This window comes from Dipodomys merriami, unplaced genomic scaffold (genome assembly GCF_024711535.1).
Source record: "Dipodomys merriami isolate MVZ:Mamm:240054 unplaced genomic scaffold, mDipMer1.0.p SCAF_3, whole genome shotgun sequence".
Classification (NCBI taxonomy): Eukaryota; Metazoa; Chordata; class Mammalia; order Rodentia; family Heteromyidae; genus Dipodomys; species Dipodomys merriami.
This window is the reverse complement of record NW_027204492.1, coordinates 72,554,898-72,577,112: the sequence shown is the minus strand read 5'-3', so window position 1 is coordinate 72,577,112 and position 22,215 is coordinate 72,554,898. Positions and strand designations below refer to the sequence as shown.

The 22,215-nt window shown below is 35.8% G+C and overlaps 1 protein-coding gene and 1 non-coding gene across 2 annotated transcripts in view; both read left to right on the top strand.

The window, feature by feature from the left end:
* Tex11 (testis expressed 11) overlaps positions 1–22,215 on the top strand; it is a 219,123-nt gene that overhangs the window by 78,550 nt on the left and 118,358 nt on the right. The window contains exons 13-16 of the mRNA XM_070039363.1: positions 2,607–2,685; positions 12,309–12,460; positions 16,211–16,296; positions 21,430–21,567. Of these exons, the coding sequence (XP_069895464.1) occupies positions 2,607–2,685; positions 12,309–12,460; positions 16,211–16,296; positions 21,430–21,567 (455 nt within the window). The remainder of the gene's footprint in view (positions 1–2,606; positions 2,686–12,308; positions 12,461–16,210; positions 16,297–21,429; positions 21,568–22,215) is intronic.
* On the top strand, positions 6,616–6,723 carry LOC138840629 (U6 spliceosomal RNA). Its single transcript, XR_011376180.1, has one exon. It is a non-coding gene; the product is annotated as a U6 spliceosomal RNA (small nuclear RNA).

The window sequence follows — 22,215 nt, the reverse complement described above, 5'->3', positions numbered from 1 at the left end:
TGCACACTGGCTCATAACAATATTTCAGTTTTGTTTATTCATAAAAATAATTTTCTTTAAATTCTCTTAATGTGCACATGTTTTAGTATATTATCAGTCTTTAAGAACTGAATTATTTACATATATAATTGTTAGTATAATTATGGATTATTCAACGAATAATCACTTTTAATAATTAGGACAATAAATTTAGAAGTAGCTCTAAATTTTATGCTAATTTAGTATTGATAAATCTTTCTGTGAGCTTTGGAATTTTAAACACTTGAGACCTTAGAAACTCAAATGTAGAGAGGATCCTGCATAACTGGATGACAGTACCATCTTGCATACACAGGTGGAAAATGTTATGAATTAGGGAGACAATCCACTGTTTTGCTTTAGAGGAATAAACAAGCCAATTCACCTATTGAATGAATAGGCTTATTCATATAATACAATATAGAAAACTGGGTAGATTATTGGAGTCATCAAATTTGAAGTTGATTAGTTTTGAACTACAATTTTTCATTACATTTTTCATCCAAATATATTTAAGAAGTGGAGTTCAACAATGATTGTTGTTTAAGATTGCTTTCACTTAACCTAGAAACTCCTCTTAGAGTAAAAAGTTTAGTTACAAATTAGCAGACCCCCCCTCATCAGCCCAAATTTTAAATATTTTTAAATAATAAAATTGACTTAAATTTTTTATTACATTGAGAAAATGTATGAATTTTTCTTTTTGTTGTCTGCTTTATTTTTCTTGATGGATTGAATCCAGGATTCTAATGTTAAGCAAGTGCTCTACCAAGCATTTACATCCCAAGCACTAGTTTATTTATTTTAAAAATAATCTTTGAGCCAGGCACTGGTGTCTTACACTTGTAATCTCAGCTACTGAGGAGGCTGAGGTCCTAAATACAGTTTAAAGCCAGTCTGGGCAGCAAAGTCTGTGAGGCTCTTATCTCCATTTAACCACCTAAAAGCCAGAAATGGAGTTGTGGCTCAAGTGGTAGAGTGCTAGCCTTGAGCGAAAACCTCAGGGACAGTGCTAGATCCCTGAGTGCAAGCCCCAGGACTAATCCCAAAAAACAAAGAAATAAAATAATATTTACGTAGTTGTACAAAGGTGTTTCAATTCAACATGTCAACTTATGTGTACAGTGCATCTTGATCAGTGTTATCCCTTTCATCCTTCTTCTGTAAACATCTATCTCAAATCCCACTCATCCCTCAAGTTTTCTGGCTTTTGATATAGTACACTGAATATTATGACTGTATTTGCCTACCTTTTCTCTTTCCATTCATCTTTCCTCATTGACCTCATCCCCCGAGACAAACCATTATCATTTCATTACTAATGGGAAGAACTTCACTTGTAGAATGAATTATCTAATTCCTGGCATTAAAATTATATTGGCATTTTAATAGTAGAAAAATATCTAAAAATACGCACTTATTATTATGACAAAATATCACAAATTCTCTAAGAAAAATTTGGAGATTAAAAACATCCATGGTTAGTTAGGCTTATGCCTGTAATACCAGCTACTCAGGAGGATGAGATCTGAGAATCATAGTTTGAAGCTAGCTTTGGCAGGAAAGTCCATGAGACTTCTATCTTCAATTAATCACCAAAAAGCTGAAAATGGAGCTGTGGCTTATGTGATAGAGTGCTACCTTGAGCAAAATAGCTCAGGGATAACACCAGAGCTATGAGTTCAAGCCTGGAGTATGTGTACATCAAGCCTGAGTTCACACACTGGAGTGTGTGTGCATTTTGTTCACTGTTAGTTCCCAGTACAAACACAATTCCTAGCTCAGAAAATATACTTATTAAACATTTGCTGAATAAATATTGAAACTAAACACAGTCACTAAACTCAACTGGAAAATTTGAAAATCCATTTTCAGTACTTTTGCTTAGTCTATTCTGTGTATTTATTGACAGTGTTATATTCCAATGATTCACTTATTAGTCATTTTTATATTAGTGCATATTCTTTTTCCATGCTATTTTATATTCAGTAGTTTTAGTAATTGCATGATAGTTTAAGGCTGCTACAGGGTTTTATATCTTCTCTATTGTTATAATAAGCATTGTTTTTAATGTCTTTATTTGTAAACCCTTTCCCATTTTTCAATTTCTGAAATAAAGGAAATAATAGTAACACTAACTGTAATTTATACAAGGTTTACTAAGTACACTGCTATATTATTTCCCTACACTGGCTCATGCAAAAAAAATCCTCTCAGCAACACTAAGACATTGGTAGCATATTCCTTATATTGCAGATTACATATTAAGGTGCAGAAAAATGAAGTGATTTGCCTATGCTTTATGGGTGCAAATGGCTTATTGAAGTCAGATCCCAAGCTTTTGACCCGAGTGTTCTTATCATATAATGTTTACCAATTGCTTTGCAGTAAGTTACTTTGCCATCCATAGTAAAGAGGCTGTGATACCACTCTATTTCTAGTTTTGGGATATTTCTACTTGAAAAGATGTTGATGAATTGTTAGGCAAAGTATGGTGTATGGAAAACTTTAATAAGGAATTTTGAATAAAAGAAAAAAACTTCATGAAAATGAAGATGTTAATATTATTCTATTTTTTCTTTTATTAGCTATTAGAGAAGTACTACGTTGTGAAATGAGTATTGACTTCTGTCTTAGCATTGCTAAGCTGCTGATGGATTGTGGAAGGTACAGAAAAATTGATTTTTTTTCTCTTAAAGACTAACATTTTCCATGGCTTTCTTAATTTACTGAGTTATATGTATGTATACACACATACTTTTGTGAGCATATTTATTATTGTGCTGATCACTTTAGGTGGTACTGCTTCCTTAGTAATTTATACAATAGTAAACAATTTTGAAATTCATATTATGTTTGAAGGAGATAAAATAAAATAAATAAAATATGACTTTATAAAACAGGAGTTGCTTGCTCTAAGTTAAGCTGTAGGCCAGAATAATATAGAACAAAAAGAAATGAGTGGGTACGGTTTTGAAAGCTATATATTTCTCTGAGATTAATAATGTCAAAAGAGACCTTGAGAATTTTACAGACCTTTCAATGTTCTCAGACTTCAGTGCCATTGGAATCACTGTGAAATAACCTCTTGCAAAGATATTCAACCGTAATTAGCCATCATGGAAATGCAAATCAAAACCATAATGAGAAACCACTTCATATCCACTAGGATGACTATACTAAAGAAAAACCCAAGTGATAGCAGGTATTGATAAGGATGAAAAAATTGTAAAGCTCATATACTGCTGCTGGGAATGTAAAATAGTGCATCTGCTTTGGAAAATGGTGTTAATACACCATAGAGTCATTATGTAACGGTATATTAGTTAATGTTTTTGTCATTATAATGAAATGCTTGTGGTAGGCTAGTTATGAAGAAAAGGGATTTCTTGAGCTTATAGATTTGAAGGCTCAAGGTTGTGGCAGTGGTATCACCTTGGTTGGGGCATGTTTCCTCAGCCAATGGCGATGATGCAAGCATATGTGTAAGTAATTCCATCCTAGTACAGTCTCCAGAGAGGGACTGAGGTGTCAGGCTTAGGATTTCCTACCCATTTATTCTCATAAGAACTCCTTCCAGGACATAGGCATGTCTTTGAAAGGGCAGCACAACCGTGGCCTAAGAATCCAACCCAAGGCATCCTCTCAACACTGTCATGACTTCAAGGCATGAAACTTTGCAGAATAAACCACCTCTAAATCATAGCCCTCCAAGAACATCCTGAGCATGAAGTCATACAAAACTTGTACCATATGCCAATAATCATGGCCACATCATTCATAGCTGTCAAAATATAAAATAACCCATATATCTGTCCATGACATATGGGAGAAATTGGGTCAAAATACAGTCACTAGGCCTCAGCCTTAAGCATAAGGAGTTTTGGTGATGGGAAAATCCCTTGGTGCTGTTCTCAATCAGGATAATATAGCTGAGACTTACTTACAAACCACTGTTAGCCAGTCATTGGTTGGTGGCTGCCTTGGAAAGGGACCTTGAGTTGGTAGCTCTCTGCAGCCTAACAAATTCATGAAGAGAAAGTGGGGAATAAGCACTTTGGCCTTGAAGGGGCTATTTGGATATTACAGCATAACATTTACAAGAGGCAGTAGAGATAAATTTTGAGTTATTGAATGAATTTGCCTTATTCATGTCAACCAAGGGAAAAATCCTGGCCTCACTTCGATGACTTGACCTTTTGGATGAATATGACAGCTCATATAAATGTTCTGAATTTCTCTCTGAAAATGTGCTCATAGGCAGTAATACAGATGTAAAATTAAATTCACCTATTCTTAGAGAAGTCACTTTTTGGGAAACTCATTTGACAAGGAATAATCTGGTTTGCTGTTCTGTGCTCAAATTGGTTTCCAGAGATGTTAATGACCTAATCTACAAACTTACAAGAATAGTCTTAACAATGGAATCCTAAAAAGAATTTTTGATTTACAATATTCTTATAATGGGAAACATTAGTTTGCTTTTCTTTAAAAATTTTTATTTATAAGTGGTTGTGAAAATGGGTTACAATTTAGTATGTCCCTTTATATGTACAGTGCATCTTGATCAGCGTCAACCATTCCATCTTTCTTGCCTCTCCACCTACGGTTTCCTCCAATAGTCACATCAAATTTCCCACATCCTTTTCAACATTGAATGATATGATTGTTTTCATTCACTGTTCCCTTTTCATACATTCACTTTTTAAGTTAATAATACTAATATGAAAATTTTGAATGACATTGTAAGCATGGTATTGAATTCACATTAGACAACTTTGTAATATCAGAATTAGAATACATTATGTTCTTAGCCATTTGTCATTCATTCAACCATTCACTCATTTGTTCCCTTTTGTCTAGTACCCACATTTTCCATTTATATATAGTAGCCCTACATAAGCCCATGATGATATTGACATACTTATATAAAAGAACAGTTTTCAGGTTGCTAGTTACAAATCATCAGAATAATTCATTTAAAAAAATTAGAAAATTATCCAGGCACAGGTGACTCACACCTATAATCCTAGCTATTCAGAAGACTGACACCTGAAGATACCAGTTCAAATCCAACCTGGGTAGGAAATTCTGTGAGATTCTTATCTCTAGTTAAACAGCAAAAAGCCCAAAGCAGAGCTGTGTGGTCAAGTGGTAGCCTTGAGCAAAAACAAATATCAAAGGTAGCACCCAATCCCTGAGTTCATGCCCCAGGACTGGCACACAATTTTTGACAATTGAGAATTTATATTTTTAACTGGGCTCTGGTGGCTCACACCTGTAATGCTAGCTACTCAGGAGGCTGAGATCTAAGGATTACGGTTCAAAGCAAGCTGGGGCAGGAAAGCCTGTGAGACTCTTATCTCCAGTTAACCACCAAAAAACTGCAAGTGTGCTCTAGATCAAAGTGATAGAGCACTAGCCTTGAGTAAAAGAGTTCAGAGACAGTGCCCAGGCCCTGAGTTCAAGCCCCATGACCAATAAAATGAGTTCAAACCCCATGAAGAACAAAAAAAAATAATTTATATCTTAAGATTTCAATTTTAAAATATAGCTTATATTTTCTTATCTGTTTGTGTCATGTAACATGCTTCTACCGTCATCCAGTTAATAATAAAATTTGATTACATATCTAAAACTGGGTTTTTTTTTTACAATCTGCTTTGCTCCTTTACATTATACTTTTGACATCTGTGGGTGGCATAGAAAGTTGCATTATAAGATGGACAATGCTTTTAATGATCATTTTATGTAGAGAAGTTTGGCTTTTAGCAACAATAGCTAAGTGTGCAGTACTTTACTGTTAACAAAGTGAATGCAATTTTTTTGCAGTAGACTGAGCTAATGTAGTCCAGACCTAGTTTTGTGATACTCACTTGGATGCAGAATTAACTTTTGAACACATAAATATTAATACATAAAAATTTAAATACACAAAATTGATGGAAATAACTTACCTTTTAGGTGATGTTTTCAAAATGTTCACCTTCAATCAAGCTTCACCTTTTACAGAGCAGACAATTCTAAGTAACACATTTGTGAGATTCAAATTATATATGGCACTGTTGGAAGGTAGCATGTATACTCTGGATTCTAGAAAAGCAGGTAGATGGATTTTGATACTCTGTTACTATGGGTCATTTCTCTGAAATGATTCAGTTATAGCTATTTAATCTGACTTTTTCATTTATGTAAATATACAAAATATAAAACAAGGTAAACCTGTCATGCCTTTTTCTAGAGCATTCTTACTACTTTATATTAGTGCTTCTCAAATTTTAATGTTAAGATGTTCAACTGAATATCTTGTTAAGATGCAGTTTCTGATTCAGTAGGTCAGCGATGGTGCCTGACTGCATTTCTAACAAACTTTCAGGGTATGCCGGGGCTGTTGTCCTACACTTTTAGCAAGGTTTAGGAATCTACTTCCTGTTTTAAGACATCAAAACATCAAATCTTGATTTTCATATTCCTCCAGCTTTCCATAATTTCTTAAAGACCAATAATTTATTAATCTCATCTACAAATTTTCTTAGTCCCATATAATGCAATTATATTTGATCCTGGAGCCCTGACCTCTTACAGAAATTAGGTTGTGTCCTCACTTTGGCAGCACATATACTAAAAATTGGAACGATACAGAGAAGATTAGCATGGCCCCTGTGCAAGGATGACATGCAAATTCGTGAAGCGTTCCATATTTTTCATTGTTGGTTGGAGTGTAAACTTGTTCAACCACTTTGGAAAGTAGTATGGAGGTTCCTCAAAAGACTCCACATAGACCTCCTCTATGACCCAACAATCCCACTTTTGGGCATTTACCTAAACAATCACAAACAATACCATACTAAAGCTACCAGCACAACCATGTGCTATTATTTACCATAGATGTGGAACCAACCCAGATGCCCCTCAGCAGATGAATGGATCAAGAAAATGTGGTATATATACACAATGGAATTCTCTGCCTCCTTCAGAAAGAATGACATTGCTCCATTTGTTAGGAAATGGAAAGACTTGGAAAAAATTTGTATTAAGTGAAGTAAGCCAGGCCCAAAGAAACATAGGTCCCATGGTTTCCCTTAGCAATAACTAGTATATGTCTGAGACAAGCAGAAATGGTCAGATAAGTTGATTTTAAGCAAAATGAACCCCAAGATAAGGACTCAAATGTTTTTTCTTTCTTGCAATTGTTTCTAACACATTTATAAGATTTTTTTTGTTGCTTTACGGTATAACCCCTGCTTTCACTGTATTTGATGTTGGTATAATTCGTGGAGAGGAAGGGAAAAAACAAATTGTTTAAATAGGGATACAGAAAAAAAAATAAATAGGGATACAGGTGGACCCATTGCAACAATGAGATGTACAAGTCATTATGTTGAAAAACAAACTTTACAACTTTAGAATGGGGGGGAGCGGCACAGGGGGGGTGGGAAATGGGAAGGAATGGGAAGGGGAAATGAAGGAGGAGGCAACAATGCTTGATAAGAAAGGCACTCACCGGGCTGGGAAGGTGGCTCAGTGGTAGAGCGCTTGCCTTGCAGGCATGAGGCCCTGGGTTCAATTCCTCAGCACCACATAAGCAAAAAGAAAAAAGCCAGAAGTGGTGCTGTGGCTCAAGTGGTAGAGCGCTAGCCTTGAGCTGAAGAGCTGAGGGACAGCGCCCAGGCCCAGAGTTCAGGCCCATGACTGGACCCAAAAAAAAAAAAAATGCACTCATTACCTTGCCCATGTAATTGTAACCCCTCTGTACAGTATTTTCACAATAAAAAAATTAGGTTGTTTCTCCTCACATTGGAATTTAGTTCCTACTTTTAAAATTCTACAAACATACTATGACTATAATGAAATAAAAAGTAATATCTAATATTGTTCTTACAAATAATTTAGTTTATTTCCTTACTCTTTGTCTCTATTGATATGTAAATTTTTCTAGTTAAGAATCTTAGTATAAATCATCATATGTTGGTGGTGAAAAGTTTAAGAACTTGCCTTTGATTTCTTACTAGGTGGCAATAATCAGTTACTGTACATTCCTTCACAAGAATGCAAAATCAAGTCAGGCACCAGTGGCTCACATCTGTAATCCTAGTTATTTGGGAGGCTGAGATCTGGAGAATAGTGATTTGAGGTTAGCTCAGGCAGAAAAGTTTGCAAAACCATATCTCAGCCCGTGGTGGTATTCACCTGTCATCCTATGCTAAGTTGGAGATTGAGATTGGGAGAATCTTAGTTCCAGTGGAGCCCAGATAAAAAAAGTTCATGAGACTCTATCTCAACGAAGAGAATATTGTCATGGTGGTGCACATCTGTCATCTCAGGATGAGAAGCCTAAAACAAGAGGATCACAACTCAGGTGTATACCTGGGCAGGAAGTAAGACCATATATCAAGAATAACCACCACAGTGGGAGAGTTATGAAAGGAATGACATTGTCCAAAAAGAAAGATACTTTTTACTTGACATAAGTAACTGTAACCCCTCTGTACGTCACTTTTATAATAACAATTTAAAATTTTTAAAGTACAGAATGATTGTTTGTAAACCTCCAGTATTTAATCCATTGACACATAGAGTGGAATATATTTTCTGTGAGAAAAGAGAGTGGGGCTACCCTTCAGCTGGAGAAAGAACATCTATCTGGGTCATAACAGTAAGGTGGGGAATGTATGGGGGCACATGAGATGTGTTGAGAAGATGGGAATTTAAGAGACATAACCCCTTCTGTCTCCCCTTCTTTGATTACATTTTGCTTATTTTTACTAAAGAAATATGAAATAAATCATTGTGTATTGAGTACTAGCTACAATCAGACTCTCCATGTCCAACTCTAATCAATCAATGCAATAGTCCTGTGAGGACTACCTGGCTCTGCCTAACAAAATGGTTCTCAGTGGATTGGTGTGAATTCCCAATACAACAGTGAGAATTAATCCTGGTGACTGTAGAATTATCAATACAGTATCCACGAGACAGAGAAAAATATATAGAAGCAAAGTTGTTATTTTCTGTGGTTGAACACATTTTTTGATAATTTATATTGAATTTATGTTTATTTTTGATGATTTATATTGAATTTACATATATAAACATATTTTTGATGCTTTAATTAAAAAATATCCAGCACAAACCAGACACCAGTGCCTGTAATCCAAGCTACTCTGGAAGTAGAAATCTGGAGGATCAAGGTTCAAAGCTAATGTAGACTGAAAAGTCTTTGAGATTCCATCTCCAGTTAATTAGCTAGCAGAAAGCTGTTAACAAGAAAGCTGAGCAAGTACAAGGCCCTGAGTTAAAGCCCTGGCACTGGCAAAATAACAACAACAATAAACAGTGTTAAAAGGGCTGGAGGTTAGACTTAGTATTAGAATGCCTACCTAGCAAGCAAGAGGCCCAGTACTGCCAAAAACCAAAAGAATTCCAAATCAAATAATCCATAATTTTGAATTGAAACCAAACTACCAAGATAGAATTAGAAACCCAGAGACAGTGATCTAGAAAAAAAAAATCAATGATCAAATAAAAATGAACACAAATGTATGAGATGAGCCTGACATTGCTGAACCAAAATCAAGAACAAGAGTAAAGTAGCATCTGACTTATAAACAACTTGTTCTGGCTTATCGGGTTAAAATAGAGAACACAAAGTCTTGCACGTTAACCACTTTGTTCTCAGGTTTCCTGTTGTGTAAGATTGGGCATTGTCTTTTCCAGGGGACTATAATGGGGTTTGAACTCAGGGCCTCATGCTTGCTTGGTTTGCTTGATCAACTGTCACTCTATCACTTATGTCATGCTTTCAACTCAGCTTTTTTTTCTTTTTTCTTTTTTCTTTTGTTGGTCATGAGGCTTGAACTCTGGGCCCTGGACACTGTCCCTCCACTCTTCAGTTCAAGGCGAGCACTCTACCACTTGAGCCACAGCGCCACTTCCAGTTTCCTAGTGGTTAGTTGGAGATAGAGTCTCATGGATGTTCCTGCCTGGGCTGGCTTTGAACCGAGATTCTCAGATCTCAGTCTCCTGAGTAGCTAGGATTACAGGCATGAGCCACAGGCACCCGGCTCAACTCAGCTTTTTGATGGTTACTTTGGAGATAGAGCTTTGGAATGTTTCTGTCCAGGCTGGTTTTGAACCATAGTGTTCCAAGTCTCAGCCTCCTGAGTAGGTAGGATTACAGGTAGTAGCCACTGACACTAATGTAGGGCATTTTCCTTTATTTTTTTTAAAGACAGGTCTCTGTGTATCCCAGGCTGACCTGATAGGTTCTATGCTTTCACTTCTCGGGTGTTAGTTTTACAGGCATATAGCACTACGTTACTTTATTTAGATAATTGTTTCTGAATACTCTCTTGGGTATTACAATAAAATATTTCTGAGCATTACAGATTCTGCATATTAAATGATCTTCTGAAAGAAAATTTGATATGCTTAATATTTTTCAATACACTTAATACTGTAAAAATAGTAATTGCTTGTCTCCAAAATGTTTGGCCCTAAGATTTGGTAAATTAATACTTTAGAATACAACAATAATGTAAAATTATATGTATAAATGATATATATTCTTCTCGAATTTAATAGCAAGTACTTGAAGTGAGTTACAGAAATAGTAAAGCAACTCCATAGAAAATGATACAGGTACAATAATGAGGAACAAATTCAATAGTAATTCCTTCCTGGAATAGAACTTATAGTTTGTCATTGACCACTAAAAATAAAAATGAATATTCACCAGCCCATGGGATTTTAGTTAATTATGTTCATAGAGAAAGTCCCACATATCTAAACCATTTGTAAGAGTTAAGCACTAGATATTCCATCTCCTTTCCTGTTTCCTTCAAATGTCCACATAATGTACTTTGTAAGACATCCAAATGTTTGTTGTAATGAATTTTTAAATGAATGTACTGTTAAGACTCATAGTCTCAGCATGTAGGAAATGAAGGTGGCAGAGAAAATATACTAAGGTCTTGTATTTTCAGTACATTTTGTTGTGATAAGTTGCTTTTTTTTCTCCTGGGAGATTTATTTTTAGAGAGTTTGACGTGAGAAAAGGAGGTGGAATTTATTGCTCTTGGAGACTGAACTGTTTTCCTTATTAGCATGTTGGTACTGAAATTTATTCTTTCAACAAAACTTGTGATTATTGCATGTTGTCTAGGGTCTGATTATACATAATAAGAAACATGAAAAACAGACATTCCTTTGGTGAATGTATAGTCTGTTGTAGTAAGTTAAGCATATATGTGTTTGATCATTCAACTGACAATAAAATACAGAACATGGAAAATTGTAAATAATATATGAGCATGTAAGAATCAGCTGTGAGCTGTATTGATCAAAGAATACTTTATGGAAGAGATAAGAACTTAGAAATGAATACAATTTGTGTTGGACTTCCTGGCAAAAATATCAGAGTGAGCACAAGATCAGTTTGGGCCAGTCACTTAGTCTAATCAAGTAATTTAGCTTTTATGCCAAGGGCAGCATGTGGACAATGTAGTCATTGCTTTCAGGGAACTTAAAAGTTTTGCTGAAGTGGTGCTGTGGCTCAAGTGGTAGAGCACTAGCCTTGAGCTGAAGAGCTGAGGGTTAGTGCCCAGGCCCAGAGTTCAAGCCCCACGACCAACCAAAAAAAAAAATTTAAAAGTTTTGCTGAAAAGAGTATGTGTAAAGGAAACAATGCAAGCCAACATATGGAAAATAGTGTAAATGAGAGTTTGGTATGGGAGTTCAGAAAAGTCCTAATCTTGTAGAGTAGGTATATCAGAAAGACTATAAGTTTTCATAAAAATCTAATGTGTATAGCTTAATTAAACAGAAATTAAGTTAAATTCAATTATTTACTGTTAATAAATAGGCTTACTTAGACATTAGTGTCATTATCTAAACTCAGATATACTTAAAATATTCTAGACCATTATTGAAGGATTTCTCTCTTAAAAGCTGTCTGTTTTTGTTTGTTTGTTTTACATTTATACTGGTACTATGTTTATTTACTAACTGAAAAAAGCTAGTATATTTTTGGATAATAAGTTCTTTTGATATAGACAGTTCTGTACTTGTCTTTCTTTTCCTAGGGTCGTGACACAGAGATGTGTAAATAATTCTGTTCCAGAGACTGCTTTTGCTCGCTCCCTCTACAAAAATAGTGTAGAACGGACCCCTATGTTAGATATACTTTTATCTAGATTGCTTTGCTCACACTCGAATAAATTTTAGTCCCATTGACCAGAAATGAGTTCTTTTATCTAAATTTGTATCTAAAATTGTATCTCTTTGAGCAGAGAATCTGTTGGATTTGTTTTCCTAAAGAAAATCTGTGACCATTTCAAGTCATCAGAACATGTTGGGAAAGCGAAATTGTTCCACATTGACATGCTTTTACAAAGAAAGGAAGATCTTCTTGCCAGGGAGAAGATTGAAGAAATCATTCAAGGTTAGTAAGATTTCTGTAAATGTTTTAAAAATATTTCAGTCTGCATATAATTCTAAATGTCTGAGCAATAATGAACTCTGCAAATCAACAGGTTTCTCACACTTCTCCCTAGTAATATCTCACTTGCCCTAATTTTACGAACTTGGTACAACAGAATGAGAAACTAAGAAAAATTGATAAAATATGTTCAAACATAGACAAATATCTGTGCTAAAATCTTATCTGTAGTAGAAAATTGTGAGGTTACAAGCCTAATTTCATGTTTCCAGTTTGACCTTAAATTAGCTCTGTGCGCTGGGCAAGTAAATATCTTGACTTCAGTTGCATTGCTACACAAACTCTACTCTCTGGGTAAGAACAGATATAGAACTAAATCTGTTCAACATTCCCTTAACCTTCCACCTCTCTTCAGAGTCTTCATACCCTAAAGAACACAGTTAATATGATCCCTGAATTAGAAAATTCTTTCTCCTACCTCACCCTTCCAACTTTATACGTGAAGAGACTGGAACAACAATCATTAATGGTTGGTGCTAATGATTATTGGGAATGGAACATTTTAGGTAATGTGCTGCTCTCATCTTTGTACTTTACCACATTGCTTGAATCTTTGTAAGTATGCTTCATATACACTCATTGAGTTATTAAAAGGAAATCATCTGACTAGTTAATGCTAAGAGCCTTTTGAACTTAGATTCCATAAGACATAATTTTATTAATGGCACCCTCTCTCCAGATCTTCACTAAGAATTCAGTGTTTTAGATCCACTTTTGATAAGCTTAGTTATCTGGTTTTCCAAAAACTCAAAATGTTAATGATAGCTTGTTAGAACTAGATAAAAAATCATCAGGGAAATATACAGATAATCTGATCATAAGGTACAATATTTTGTATACTTGGCAAGCGCTGTACATAGCCCTACAATACTTTAAAAATAGATTCCAATATTTTTAAAAATATAGAACTTTTTACTATATTATAATTTCGACAAACATTACTGTATATACCTATCTATAAGAGACAAAGTAGAGTTTCCACTCAACCAGTAGTCAGTCTTGAGTTAAAAAAGGCAAGAGAGAGCATGAGCCCCCCAAGCAGCATGTGTCTGTGAGAGAGAGAGAGAGAGAGAGAGAGAGAGAGAGAGAGAGAGAGAGAGAGAGAGAGAGAGAGAGAGAGACAGACAGACAGACAGACAGACAGACAGACAGACAGACAGACAGACAGACAGACAGACAGAGACAGAGACACACAGAGCAGACAGAGACAGAGAGGAGACAGAAGACAAAAGACAAGAGCGATCTGGGCTAGTCTCAGATGCCTAGGCTCATGTAATCCTGCTTCAGCTTCCTAGATGTTGGAACTACAAGAGCCCTGTTTACTGTTATAGATTATTGGGACAATGAAATTACAGCAGTTGTTAATGTTGTTGATCCTAAACAGTCAAGAAATGGTGCCAGTCCCCGGTGGCTCACGCCTGTAATCCTACCTACTCAGGAGGCTGAGAGCTGAGGATTGCAGTTAGAGCCAGCCTGGGCAGGAAGGGCTGTGAGATGCTTATCTCCAGTTAACCAACAGAAAACTGGAAATGGCACTGTGGCTCAAATGGTAGAGGGCTAGCCTTGAGCTTTAAGAGCTCAGGGATAGGGTCCAGACGCAGAGTTCAAGCCCCACGACTCACAAAAAAAAAAAATAGCTAAATTGTGCTTAAGAACACTAGGGAGAGCCAGGTGCCAGTGGTTCCCACCTATAATCCTAGTTGCTCAGGAGGCTAAGATCTGAGGATTGCGGTTTGTATCCAGCCTGTGCAAGAAAGTCTGTGAGACTCTTTTCTCCAATTAACCAGCAAAAAGCTGCAACTGTTGATGTGGCTCCAGTGGTAGAGTGCTAGCCTAGCACACAAAAGCTTAGAGACAGTGCCCAGGCCCTGCGTTCAAGCCACAGGAACTGCACACTCTCTCACTCTCTCTCTCTCTCTCTCTCTCTCTCTCTCTCTCTCTCTCTCTCTCTCTCTCTCTCTCTCTCTCTCTCTCTCTCTTTCTCAAACTAAGGAGTATATTTAATTAAATGATTTAGACTTTTTATTTTTTTGCAAATTCTCTATTGTGATTAAGTGATTACATAATTTCACAAATTTTACTGTATTGTGGGGTAGTGATGCTTAGTTAAAGTCACAAACACATTCTAACTTTCATGGGACAAATTGTCTATTGTGGTCTATAAAGTTTATGAGTTATATGAGCTTTGACAATACAGTTACTTCTTCCATATCGGGTGATGTGCACATTCCTTTCCTTTTGCATAGTGTCAGCTGTTCCTTCTTTCCCACTCATTCCCTCCCTCCCATCGCTGCCATTGAGTTGCTTGGTTTGTTTTGATCAATGTCCAGTGCAGCTGATGGGTCCCACTGTTGTATGTTTTCCCTGATTCCTTCTAGTTCTGTGTCCTCCTCTTAGTTTCCCTCTGGTGTTCACATATATCCCATATATGTGATCAGCAGCATGGGGTTATTTAGTGGTGATTCGACCAGATGAGTGGAGGTCCTTTGTTTCTCAAGTCTTGTTAACTTTGTCGTATCACCTTACGCTTTGGATTTAACATCCACTTATCAGGGAGACCGTGTGATGTTTGTCTCTTTGCTCTTGGTTACCTCGCTCAACATGATTTCTTCTAGTTCCATCCATTTCTCTGCAAATGCCATTATTTTGTTGTTTCTAATGGCTGCATAATATTCCACTGTGTATAGATACCACAATTTTTTGATCCATTCATCTGTGGTGGGGCATCTGGGTTGTTTCTATATCCTGGGTATTATGAACAGTGCTGCAATAAACATGGAGGTGCATGTGTCCTTGTATCCCAATATAGACTTTTTAAATGAAAAATATTTATATTTAGGAAAGTAAACTAACAGCTAACTAAAAAACTTTTTTTTAACAAAATGTTTTTCCTAAAATCCTAGTTAGACAAAGTTTTATTGTTATATCTAATTACACATTTATATTATCAATGTGTCATAATATTTTAAGTAGATACCTTGAATTGAATATCTTTAACTAAATCATAGAACAATCTATGGTTGCTGACTCTGCCAAGGGATTAGAGATTCTTACAGTTCTAATCAAGACTTGTAGAAATTGATGGTTTGTGCCAAAGGGGCAAAAGAGAAGGGAGTATAGAATTCTATTATAGTTTAAATTTTACCTTAATGTGCTAATGTATTGTTACACTGTAAATGTCTAGACCAACAAATAATCAGACATAAATTGTGACTTAATCTAATAAAGTTTATCCGTAAGCGTGCTCGTAAAGTATTTTCCAGAGGCTTTAAGGTATAATTGGCCTTTCTTGTGAACTTGAGCTGATCTACTTAGTACATAATAGTATAAGCAGTTTTTATTAATGATCTCCGGCATTGCTGTCTGCTCATTCAAAATAACCGTATTATGGCATCAGATGATTATCTAATTTAGAACATGGAAAATAAGTTAAAACGAGACAAGGCTGGAAATCTATCACAGACTGATGGGAGAATTACCAAGACCTAGTGAACACTGATTATATTATGTAATCAATTTTGGTGGTAAACTTACAATTGATGATAAAAACCTGTCTGAATGTGATTGTTTATATAGCCATTACTTAAAGATTAAGTATAGTTATAAGATTAAATGTAGCATGAATATAGATAGCACTCAAATATAATCGATCTAGAATCTTGTTTGCAGAGCTTTGGACTTTTTTTCCTTCAGGTTACCAAATGGGAAGACCACTGAAAACAGAATTACTAGGCTGGTTACACAACATTCTGTGGAGAAAAGCTGCCCGAAGTTTTGAGGTTTGGGAATAATCTGTTTTCATCTGTGTATTCTTTCTTTTCTGCCAGAAACAAAGCAGTTTTCAAGATAAAAATTATAGAGCAGGAGTGGTAGAGTACTTTGCCTAGGATGTGCAAAGCTTTGGGTTCCCATCCCCAGCACCATACACAAACTAATCGAATTCCTTACAGTATAGTGTTAATGGATATTATAAAAATGTCTTAAAATAGTGTAGATATGCTTTCTCCCCATTGAGGACTTTATAGGAAAATAGCATCACTGATATCAAGATACTGGAATGTAATTTAGTTTTAACATAAGGATATAGAAAGTCAAAGAGGTTTTATTCCCTTTTAAAAGTCAGTATAGCCAGGTGCTGGTGGCTCATGCTTGTAATCCTATTCAGGATGCTGAGATCTGAGGATCATGGCTTAAAGCCAGCTTGCACAGCCTGTCCATGAAACATTTACCCTCAATTAACCACCAAAAAATAACCCTGAAGTGGAGCTGTGGCTGAGTGGTAGAGTGCTAGCCTTGAGAAAAAAGCTCAGGAACAGCACCCAGGCCTTGAATTCAAGGCCCAACATACTCTCTCTCTCTCTCTCTCTCTCTCTCTCTCTCTCTCTCTCTTTTTCTCTCTCTCTCTCTCACACACACACACACACACACACGCACACACACACACACACACACGCACACACACCACAGAGTAATAGTATAAACTGGGTACTGGTAGCTCATATCCATAATTCTACCTACTCAGGAGGCTAAAATCTAAGCCAGCTTGAGCAGGAATGTTCATGAGACTTCATCAGCAAAAAGCCAGAACCAGAGCTGTGGTGCAAGTGGTAGAGAGCCAGACTTGAGAAAAAAAAAAAAACCTAAGGGACATTGCCCAGGCGCAGAGTTCTGTTGGCACACACACAGAAAAAGTCATGGTATACTGTAAAGATGTGAACAAAAACTTTATTAGGTTTCTTTCAGAATAATGTGAACCTAAAGAGTATTTTTTAAAGCACAGAACAATCACAATTGGGTCATTCTTAAAATTTTGCTACATTTTCTCTAATTTTTTTATGTCTGTGCAAAAACATTTTCAATTTTCATTTTTTGTGTTGATATTGGAGTTTGAACTCAGGGTCTAGGCACTGTTATTTAGCTTTTTGCTTAAGCCTGGTATTCATCACTTGAACCGCAGCTCCACCTCAAGGGAGATATACTTTTTATAAAGTGATGTTATACTTGTATTTCCAATTAACATATAATAACAAGGATCAGTTTTTTTGTCCCTGCTTGAGCCAACCCTCTTCCCAAAAATACAAGACAGATTACATGAAAAAGTGGTTCTGATAACACTGGACATCAGGCAATAAAGAATGATCCCTAGGAGATTAGTAATAAGTTGAGCACTACAATTGCATGGCTTACTGTCATGAATTTTCAGCCTATAGATGGCTGGGGAGGGAGACTAAAGTGCAGCCCATCAGGCATCCTGATTTGAGTAGCTGGAGCTGAGAGCCTGAAGGCACCAAGACCTAGAGTTCATAGGACAGAGTTCTACAGGAGAGTGCATAGCATGGAGAAACGGAGCCCCAGATTTCAGAAGGTCATCTTCTAGTGTTCAGCAGAGTACTGTCAAACACACATTGGATATAGTTACCTAAATCCAGGAGCAACTATTTAAAAATATTAGAAAGAATAATAGTGAGCCAGTCACAAAAAGACAGATAGTGTTGTTCCACTTTCATGAACTACCTAGAGTACAACTGATACCAAATGGAAATATGGATCCATGGGAAAGAATTATGTTTAATCACCAACATTGAAACTATATTCATTAATAGAGTTTTATTCATGGAAATGAGAAACTGCTTGGTGCAGCTTGATATTCAGATCCAGGAGGTAACTTGGTAATACTCTCCATATCATTGAGTCCATCCACTGACATTATCCACAGTTTGTAAAACCTCATAAGCATTGTTTCTGTGACTCAATCACTGTATTTCACAGTGACATACAAGATCAATGAATTCAAGACTCAAGCTTCCTCAGTAACTCTTTAAACAGGCAGCTGTTAAACCCTCTACTTTGAACAAAATTTATATATAACACTACTATTGACATCACATTTTTAGCTTCAACTACTGTGTACAGACTTTCTTGGTATAAAATGCGTGGCTATAATTAAGTCACTTGGATCAGAATTGAGATGATTCAGTTCTTTCTTGACAAAGGCAGTTAACCCTTTTTGTGAGCTAGATTTTTTTTCTGATACCTGGCTTGAATGCAGGTCCTTCACCTTTTTTGGCTTTTTTTTGTTCAAAGCTTGACATGATTCCACTTTCAACATTTTGCTGGTTAATTGGAGACAATAGTCTCTACAATTTGTCTGGGCAGGTTGGCCATGAACCTCTGTCTTCATATCTCAGTCTCCCGAGTAGCTAGGATTTGAAAAGCATGAGCCACCAGTGTCCAGATGAAGTCTTTTCACTGATGAAACATCTCTCAAACAAACCCCCACTTCTTGTAGTGGCAGGCATGGGCGTCAAAGTCCCATGATTGAAAACAGCCAGTTGGACCATACTGGTTGGTTATGTCCATTGTCTCATCACAAGTCAGGGAGAAAAATTGGGAATAACCTGTAGAATCTTTCGATGAACTCTTTTACTAATCTGCCTCTATGTGAAACCTCAGCTACTTAAATCATCTGAATGACATTGAGTCTGTCACAGAGAGGCCTAGGGAAAGTGGCTTCTTGTGATTCTGAACTCAGCTTTAGAATCACAAAGCTTTGAACACTGATTTTATCCTGATTGTTTGGCTTCCCAATTCATTGAGTTTTACATGTTTTGACCTGTAATGTCACTTCAGATTGGCTTTTAAAAAATCAATTAACATATCACCAAAAACTAAAGCACACAGGTTTGCCTTTGACTTCAACAACAAAATAATAATTTGTCCCTTTTGTCTTTGAAAGATCAGCACTCTGCATCAATCTTTTTTAATGTTATTTGTAGGATGTCACACCACTTAAGTGTTAATAGCTATCCAGTGTGTGCTATCAGTGACTTGATTACTTTCCACTGTTCTAATCTTACATATTGGATTTGAAACATATTTGATATCCATCGACTGGTGAGATCTCTATGTACTATAATTTCCTTAATCTTCATCTGAGCTTCACTTTCTGCAAGGATTGTTGATCTTGGACATGTGGATAAAGGTCGGATTGGTGTTATCATCTGTATTGGCAAGCAAGTTGACAATATCATCAGTCATCAAAGGCAAGGTCTCAAACCATCTCATCTCATCATTACTGCATCACTATAGTTTTGCTGCAGTGTGTTAACACTTCTGTAACATGTACACTCCTGTCCTACTTGGAACACTGACTATCCTCCGAGTCCCCACAATACAAGTGATGTGTCATTGGCAGCCTATGAGAAGTATAATGCCTGTCCTTTCATGTAGTCATATGTGTCCTGTCTGTTTTATGTGATGTTTCTTGCTTGTCCTTGAAAGTATACATTGTCAGTATGATTGGCTTAATATCAGTTTATGTTGCTATGACAAAAGATCCTTGGCAAGGCTAAGCCAAATAAAACCCTTGAGCCAGGTGTTCCTCACCCCTGCTATAAAGTAATATTCTTTGTTTTCTCTTTTAGAGGGCCTTTATTTCTATACTGAGAAGGTGAACAATTACTTCAATATTCATTTCCTCCTATGGATTCTTTTTATTACCACTGATTTTCCAATCTTACTGAAAGATTTTTTTTCAACTTTCACATTCAACTCTGAAGAAGAATGTAATCTTACGTGTAAATAGTTAAAGACAGTGTGTTGTCTACCTTGAAAAGGACATTTGATTTCATGAAGGTCCAATTGATTCCTGTTCTAAATGTGAAAATATGAAGCTCAGTTTCCTTATATTAAAAAGTATCCAAGCTATTTCTTTTTGGAATATATTTTTATTATCTTAGTAGTGGTATAAAGGACTTGCCATGCAACAAAGCAGTTTATGAATATAATGTGTCTTGATCAATATCACCCCTTTCATCATTCTTTCCAGTTGTACCCCTTCCCTCAATTTTCTTAATCTTGTAGGATATGCAATGAATTTTATGATTGCTCTGTTCCCCCCACACACACCTCTTTTTTGAGTACCTCATTCCTGGTGTTTATTTTTGTTGTTGGAGTTAGCTTTTCTAAGAAATTACACTAAGTTCTACCCTGAATCTACCATATATTGGCTAATGCATTTGTGTACACTTGGATACACCCAATATATTTACTTATATATTTCTAAATTAATTCTGGCTTCCACGTATGAGAGAAAACATGCATCTTTTGTTTCTCTGGATATCCTGGCTATTTTTCCCCAATAGCTTTTTACCATTTAAATTTTAAAGGAATTGAAAAATTCATATAAAATAAACCACCATTCATACTAATAGTGGGAAACCTGGAAATTCAGTACATGTCCAACATAATGAAAATAAGAAAATCATGATATATTAATTCGATCAAACATATGTGTAGCTTAAAATTAGTAACTGTGAAAACCATATAACAACACTGAAGAACATGTACAAGATACAATTAAGTGAAAAGAATAGAACATGAAATTCTATGAAACAGTAATGACAACCATGTAAATATGCAAAAAGATAAAATTTAAAAGGATCATGGAAAAATTAAAATACCTATATTGATTTATGGATGTTTATTTTGAAAATTTTAGTCACTATTGATTCAATGCATTTTTTATTAGGTGGCTATACAAACAGTTTTCCACTTTCAATGACTTAAAACTGAACGTTGAGTTTTCTGGGGTGATTTACTACCCACTTCAGCTCTTCATCCTGTGTGAAAAGTATCTTTCTTGTTTTCTTTTTAGTGTTATGTATTGAACCTAGGGCCTTGTGCATGCTAAGTATGTGAACTACCATTGAGGTATATCTCTAGTCCTTGAAGCTTATAATTGGTAGGAAAAATGAGAATAAAACCCTTAGAATTAAATAGAAAGGGTATTGTGTTTTGGTTGCCTAAAAATAGAACCAATGCCATATTTTATTTGTAGAAGTGAATTGGGGAAAATGAGGGTGAAATGTAAAGATATTTCTGTGATTTTGATGCTTCTTCTTAAATTTTAGGTAAAAGTTTTTGCTGATGCCCTAAACTGGTACTGTTACTCTCTGAAGTTTTATGGATTTCAAAAAACGGATCTGGATGTGGCCAAGTTACAGAGGAACGTGGCTTCCTGTTACCTGAATTTAAGAGACTTTCATAAGGTCATTTGATTTATCTGTTTTCAGAGTCAGCAGATGTTCTTACATGCAGTGCAGTGACAGAGAGATAGATACAGTTCTGTGACTTAGCTGATTCGGAAGTCTGAGAGCTTCTTCATACAGAACAAGGTCAAATTGACCTTTTTTTTGTTTGTGCACTGTAAAAGAAGAGAGAATTTGAAAGACCATTAATTCTGTTATTTATTTTTACACTGTATTCTGAAAAGAATATATGATTGGTTAAACAGAGTTATGTACTTCCATCTGCAATTTGTCTGTCCTTTGAAGCAGCTAAACTCCATTCTATTTGGAAGGAGAAACATTGTATTAGATTTTCCTTAAAATGAAATGCTGCATCAAAGATCAGAAATTAATTTAGGTGAATCCAAGAATTTGAAGAACAGTCTCCTCTACACTTGTTTTTTTTTCTTTTTCTCCATTCTTTTTTTTTTTTTACACTTTTGTTAGATTAGGTTACAAATCCATTAGCTCACACATTTGGTAGTATCACTTTGTGATAACAATACTAAGTATAAGTAATTACTTTGGATCGCTCCCTAAGCTATTTAAGAACAAATGTTTAAATTGCCATTATCTGTTGAGGTATCTTCAGTGCTTTTAATGAGACAATATTAAGCAATAGAGTGCTGG